Source organism: Vicugna pacos, chromosome 4 (assembly GCF_048564905.1).
Source record: "Vicugna pacos chromosome 4, VicPac4, whole genome shotgun sequence".
NCBI classification, from domain to species: domain Eukaryota; kingdom Metazoa; phylum Chordata; class Mammalia; order Artiodactyla; family Camelidae; genus Vicugna; species Vicugna pacos.
In genome coordinates, this window is record NC_132990.1 from 75589869 (window position 1) to 75596628 (window position 6760).

The following is a 6760-nucleotide window of genomic DNA, read 5'->3' on the forward strand; positions in this document are numbered from 1 at the left end:
TTCAAAAGGATCTCAGGCTTTAAAACGATTCCAGGAACCCAAAATCCCAGACCCCTGTTGAGTCTTGTTTTCTGTCACCTTTGGAGGTAAAGCAGTGAGAGGGCCTTGCCTTTTTGTGCTGCACGGAGTAGCGCCAAGGTGCACCACTTCCTGAGGGGGTTTCTAGCCTTCCCTGACCCAGCCCACCTCCACGCACTCTGTACCCGTTCTGTGTCCCGCGTGTCACTGTGTTCTAGCTGTTTCCTGGGTCTGGACGTGTCCTGGGGTCTCCCCAGCACGGACCGCGTGCTCAGGGGACCTCTGTGGGATGACAGCGGCAGGGCCAGAGCTGCACACAGACAGTCCTCAGGGAGGAGCTGAGCACGGCCACCACGTAGGGCCTGTCCCTGCCTCTGAGAGTGTGGAGTCTGGGGTAGTCTGCTCTGCTCAGACCGTGGTCCAGCGTCTGTCTGCCGTGTGAAGGCCTTGCTTTCATTATTCTGGGATAAGAACCTGCAGTAGAACCTGTGGTTGCTCTTGGATGCGTGTGTAAATGCTCGTTTGTGGCTTTCTCCCCACATCTCGTCCTCTTCCTGACTGTCCCCGTTGTCCTGCAGCTGACGATGCCGCTGCCCGGCTCCCAGCTGCCCCTGCCTCGCTATGGCTCCGGGCAGCAGCCCCTGATCCTGCCACAATCCATCCAGCTGCCGCAGGGGCAAAGCCTCTCTGTCGGGGCCCCCCGAAGAATTCTCCCGCCTGGGTCCCAGCCTTCGGTCCTTAACACCAGCAGAGAGGTAAGGCTGACTCCCTCTTGCTGTGCCCCAGGGTGGGGGGTAGGTTGTCCTAGGGACCCTCTCTAGATAGTCAGGAACCACTGCTGTGGCAGAAAATGCTGGCGGTCCGGGAGGTAAGCTCCAGGGCCTCACCAGGCCCCTGCTGATCTCTTGTTCATTGCCAAGTCCTCACAGTCCCACAGCAGGAACCCCTTGGTCATGTATAACCAGCAACACAAGAGGACTGGGTGTGTGTAGATGCCAGGGCAGGGCGGGGATGGTGTGTGATACTGAGGCCGAGGGCTGGGTGGCAAGGAAGTGTGTGGAACCCGCAGTCCTCACCAGCTCCCAGATTCTGCTGAGCATACTCCTAGGGGAGCAAGGTCGCGTCCACCACGCGGGTCTACTGGGGGGGGTGCTCAGTCCACGCTTCCTGCCCCACCGGAAAAAAAGCAAAAATGTTGGACATTCCTGCCTGAAGCCTGGACTTGAGGGGGAAGGCCTGCATATTCCCTTAGAAGATGCCTCTCTGTCCTGAGGCCATCAGGGCCCCGTCGGCTCTGCCCAGGGTGGTTCAGTGAGGGCCAGCTGTCTCCAGAGCCCTCCAGTGGCAGCCTGTCGTGTCTCGGTCTCTTTAGTCCTCTCAGATGGAGATGAAGGGCTTCCACTTTGCCGACAGTAAGCAGAATGTTCCTTCAGGAGGCTCTGTGCCGTCGCCACAGACCTACAGGTAAAGAGACGCACCAGGGGTTGGATGCTCACAGCGGGGCCCTCACTGTTGGGACCTGGGCCCAGGGGAGCAGCACAAGGGCTCTGAGGCTGAGTCGCCTTTGTTGGCCCGCTTGTCACCGTGAAGTTCCTGTGCCGGGACACAGGAGAATCTGAAATTGGGAGGATGGTTTTGTTTTTATTTCTCACCATAAAGTGCTCTGGTTTGGGAGAGCTAGGAAAAGGAACGGCTGGTGTTGTAACAGCGTCAGGACTGACCCTGGCTACTCACAGCTTTCTTGCCAGATTTTTTAAGAAGATTGGTGGAGAAGGCAGACACCCTAGAAGAGGAGAACTTCCTCTTCTAGGGCCGCGTGTCCCCTGAACTGGCCCTCTGACCCTCCCAGGACTTGTTGCTGCCGGGCTGGGGGCTGTGCCTCAGTGTGGCCCCACCTCTGCCTCCTCTGGGTCTGTCGCAGCCTCCAGTAACTGTCCCGGCCCCTCAGCTGGATTCAGAGGTGGCTTTGTATAAATTAGGATGTTGAATTGCAGTTGACCCTTGAACAGTGCAGGGGTTGAGGCGCTGGCCCTCCACGTAGTTGAAAATTCAGGGATAACTTCACAGCCAGCTCTTCATATCCATGGTTCTGCTTCTGGGGATTCAACCAACTGTGGATCGTGTAGTACGTATTTATTGAAGGAAATCTGAATGTAAGTGGATCAGTGCAGTTCAAACCCTGTGATGGTCAAGGGTCAACTCTATTTAGTATGTTTAAAAAGTCAGAGAACGTTTCACCCCTGGAGAAGAGCGCTGGCTGGGAGGCAGCACACTCTGGCTTTGGGCCCGAGGGTTGGTACAGCCGACTCTTGTTAATTGTGGGAGATTCCCGGAGACCCTCCTGTTGGCAAATGAGTAGGAAGAAATCCAGGACCTGCAGTGTCCCGCGCGAGGTTGACCGCGCAGCTCGGCGCGTGGGTCCCTGGCGGGGGCAAGGCACCCCTGCAGGTCAGTCTCTGACGTCCCGAGTCACTCTTGCTGTGGTCGCCCTGCCCTGTTGCTCTTGGAGCGTGGAGGCTGAGTCCTCCTCTGCCCCGGCATTCCGCGTTTCTAACTGCACTTCCTCAGAGAGGGATTTTTGTGAATTGTTCCCCATTTCTTTATCTTTTCTGTTCTTACTTTCACTTTCTTGGCTTTACGTACTCTGTTTTGTTTTCCAACCATATTGTTCACATTGGCCAAAATAATAGAATGAAAGAAAAATGCACACGGACAGCAGCACCACACAGTGGTGTGGTTGGGGGAAGGGAGGAAGCGCCCCGCGTGGGCAGACGCTGCGGGCAGACTTCAGCCGCATCTGTGTAGCGCCTTCCTCGGCGGCCAGGCCAGAGCAGGGACGCTCGCACGAGAGTTGCCTGTGTCCATCCGGTGTAGGAGTGGCAGCAGCTTTATTCTTTGAAGAATGTTTAGGAAATGTCAGCCTTAACTGGCAGCTTCTGTTCTGTTGATGTTTCAGCAGGGTTGGGAAAACGGGTGTGTTTTTATAGTGCAGCGTTTCCCACATTTTCTGGGAACAGGACTTCTGAGGCACGCCCTGTCAGGAAAGAGCTCCCTGTGCAGATACTGGGGGTGTGCTATGCCCAGGAGGGCTTGCTGGGGAGTCGGGGTGCACCTCAGCGTGGGGGTGGAGTGGCCCCTGGGGAGAGTCCTGTTGAGTTCCACGTACATAATTTCTCAGGATTTTTGACCACAGAATCTTTCTTTCCCGCATAGCACCTAGTTAACATCCCTGGGAGGGAGCCGTCTGGTCTGTGGAACACATTTAGAAAGATATTGTACATTTTTGTTACTTTTGGTATCTCTTTTTCCCACCCCCACCCCCAAGCGAAGACTAGAAAGATACTCGGCATCAGTCTTGTCAGGTTTACGGACCTTGTGTCTGGATCCCAGCATCCTATTGGTCCAGACCCTCCATACCCTGAGAGGCGGTCCGTTGTGTCCGTCCATCGCCCATTCAGGGTCCGCCCGTGATGGGGCCCTGGCCTCTGCCCCCCAAGGGCAGCTCTGTGACCTGGGCTGGAGGTGCCAGGGCACAGTGACGACCCCCTCGCCCTGCGCTCTGCCTGTCCGGTTCTATTTCCTCCATCGGAGGCTTCACTCCGTTTCTGTGGTGACGCGTGTGTTCTCACCCCCTCCTTTGGTTTTTTCAGGCCTAGCTCTGCTAGCCCCAGTGGGAAGCCCTCTGGATCAGCAGTTAACATGGGCTCTGTGCAGGGACACTACGTTCAACAGGTAGAAGATGGCTTTCCAGACCCTCCAGCCCCGGACGCTTAGGCCGGTCTCCAAGCGCCAAAAGAGGAGGGACTGTCCAGCCTGTTTGAGTGCTCCTCTTAGAGAGACGTGCCCTGGCGCTTAGAGCGTGGCGCTGGGAGCCAGGGAGCCCGAGTCCCTCCTGGAGAAGGCACTTCTCCTCTTGACGGGCGTCTGGATCCTTCCTTGTCCTGCAGAGAAGGGAGGATGCGGATTCCTCTGAGGAGGTGACGCCAGAAGGTGGACTATCCCTCCATAGCGATTGGGCTGTGAAGGCGCTGGGACTCGGTTAGGCCTGTGGGTCAGCTCTAGAAGCCGGGGCGTGTGTGCGTGCCTGGCGGGTGTGCCTGGCGTGTGGCTGCGCGTGCTAGCTCTAGTAAGTGCTGTGTCTCGTCCTTGTCTTGGCCGGGTGGGGTTCAGACGCAATGACGTCTTCCCGTTTTGTCCTAAGAGGGATGTCTCAGTGTCTTGGTCTTGGGCACCGTTCTCTTCACCACTCCTCTAAAAAGTGACCGGGCTCCGGGGCGCAGACACGTCAGGCGTGGGGTTTGAGTCAGACAGCGTTCTGGTGGAAGGGGGTTGTTCATTTCACTTCTCCTGCCTTGGGTCCCTGGGGGTTGCTCTTCGAATTGCTCAGACTGAGCTTCCAAAGCTTTCTTCCAGAGTTCGCACCACGGCGTGAGGGGCAGAATCTGATACACTTCGCTGCACAGAGCTGCACGTTCAGGGGACCCTGACTGGGAATCTTGAGATGAACTAGGGGCTTTAGGAAAGGTTTCTACAAAGTGAGAGCTGGGGAGGGTCAAAGATCTGGGAAACCAAGTCAGCCAAGAGGCTTCATGCCGCTCAGCACAGTCAGAAGCTGTAAGACTTGTGGGGTGCACTAGAGGGGCGTGGGGTGCACTGATTTGAAAAGGTTCTTCCAGTGGGCCTTGGCCCGCGGGCACCGCAGAAGCTGCCCGGAGGACCTGGTGTCTTCCTGCCTCCGAATCACTGCACTCGGCGCCCGCAGGAGGGAGTTGCTTCCAAGTCTGGTCTTTCTGCCCGAGGACTGGCTCTTTCCTGTAGCTTTTCCCCGTGACTGAGGAGCAGCAGGTGGGTGGTGGGAGTGCGTCTCCTGGCCCGTGATTCTGCATGAGGGTAACTTCCTTTGTCCCCATTCGTCTGTCCAAAGGCCAAACAACGAGTGGATGAAAAGCCCAGCCTGGGAGGCGTGAAGCTGCAGGAGGCGCCCTCAGCCGCTTCCCCGATGAAGCGAACGGGAGCCATCAAGCCTCGGGCAGTCAAAGTGGAGGAGAGCAAGGCCTGAAGGGGCTCTGGCCGCCTGCCCCGAGGACCACCGCCACGCAACCGGATGCTGATGCTGCGGAGTCTCACCGACGGATGGATGCACCGTCCACCCCCGGGAGGGACTGAGAGACCTCCCTCTCTTCTCCACTCCTGAAAGCAACGTCGTCCAACCAGCTTGCACCCCTGGATACGTGGCATTGACCTGCTTGCTTGAATACGAAACAAACAAAAAAGCAGACGACTCCATTCCCATCTCCTTTCCGCCACGACTGTGGAGGGACAGCCTTCGCGCAGTGCAGATGAGCCGTCCCTCCTGTCCCGCTCCCTCCTGGCCGCAGGGGCCCTCACAGCGCTTCCTCCCCGCCCGCCTCCTGTCTGTCCCCAGGCACACTGGTTTGGCAGCAGGGCCATTTTATTAGTTGGAGACTTTTTGTTTTAAAAAGCAGCTAAAGATTTTACAAAGGAGAAAGGAAAAGAAAACAAAAACACAAGCTATGTCTGTGTAGCTGGACTTTTATATGTCCTTCACCATTCTCTCCCCACCCCCTTTTCTGTTCTGGTAGTTTCCTATGAACTCTCTCCTGTTAGTTTGGCACATCACAGCGATACCTTAAGAGATGACTCTTAAGAATGTGTCCTCTCCTGATCTCTGTTGGTTAATCCTTGAGGTTACTTGTAAAAAGGAGTGGTGATTTAAGATACGCTCCTAAGCACAGGGTGTCCCACCGTGTGCTTGGGAGGTGGTGATGCGGCGGGGAGGGTGGGCGGGTGGGTGGCGTTTCAGTTGAGTTCCAGCCCCTGGCCTGATGGCCCAGGGGAGCTTACGGGCAGCCCAGTGAGGTTAATGGCGTTTTTAGCATAAGAATTAAACAGAATTTCTGTCTTAGACTCTTCTGAAGCTAGTGGGAACACTGACCGCTGGGCACCCAAGGTGAATCATGGAGATTAAGGCTCTGGCATTTTCCAGCTTGGCCTGGGCAGTGCACGGACAGCACCAGGCACCATCACCCTTCAGCGTCTCTGCTTCTGGGGCTTCAGCACCTTCAGGGGCTGTTTCACATACTCCCCCTTTCCTCAAACTTTCCATATCATGCCCGTCTCCTTCCTTCTTCCTGAGCCTGCTGCCTCCTCTCTGGGTCCTCCTGTCCCTCCACTTCCCATGCAGCTAGAAACCGGTTCCTCCGTGTGGTGATGGGAGTGGGGGTGGCTGTCACCAGAGACCGTGCAGTTCCTCTGCATAGTGACCAGAGGGCATGGATGGCGGTTTGGCTGGATCTGCACGTGGTCTGGGAGGCTGCTGGGACAGAGAGGCCTGAACTGAGCAGTGGGTGTGGGTCTTTGCAGAGGCCAGAGCAGGGTCCGGGGGAAGGTAAGATGGGTCGCAGGGCTGACCGTGGTTCTGGAACAGCCTGGGTGGTCTCTTGAGTCTGCAGAGCCGCCTCTGTCAGGATGTGTGTGTGAGGCATTTTATGCTGGGGGTTTTCTTGTTTTTAAAAGAAGAACTAGAAGGAAATCCTCCCAGATTCTGTCATCCCAAGGAAGGGCGAGAGGATGTTTATTTCAAGCTTTGCACATTCTCTTCAGAGTAACTAACCAGCCATCTACCTGTCATTGCTGGTGGGTCCAGGGAAGACCTGGCTCAGAGGATGAGGGGGTAGGCAATAGGGGATGTGCCCCGGGCCGTGGTCTTCGGCTCCGTGTC

At 56.5% G+C, this 6760-nt stretch overlaps 1 protein-coding gene across 16 annotated transcripts in view; it reads left to right on the forward strand.

Annotated features, from left to right (window-relative positions):
- Nucleotides 1-5553, forward strand: part of PRRC2B (proline rich coiled-coil 2B) — a 79393-nt gene extending 73840 nt beyond the window's left edge. For 11 of the 16 annotated variants that reach the window (XM_072960314.1, XM_072960323.1, XM_072960317.1 and 8 more), the window contains 4 exons: nucleotides 597-773; nucleotides 1391-1482; nucleotides 3669-3750; nucleotides 4943-5553. In XM_072960314.1, the coding sequence (XP_072816415.1) occupies nucleotides 597-773; nucleotides 1391-1482; nucleotides 3669-3750; nucleotides 4943-5077 (486 nt within the window). In that variant the 3' untranslated portion in view covers nucleotides 5078-5553. The remainder of the gene's footprint in view (nucleotides 1-596; nucleotides 774-1390; nucleotides 1483-3668; nucleotides 3751-4942) is intronic. The other 5 variants (XM_072960324.1, XM_072960326.1, XM_072960329.1 and 2 more) reach the window with 2 other exon arrangements.
- Nucleotides 5554-6760: the final 1207 nt, after the last annotated feature.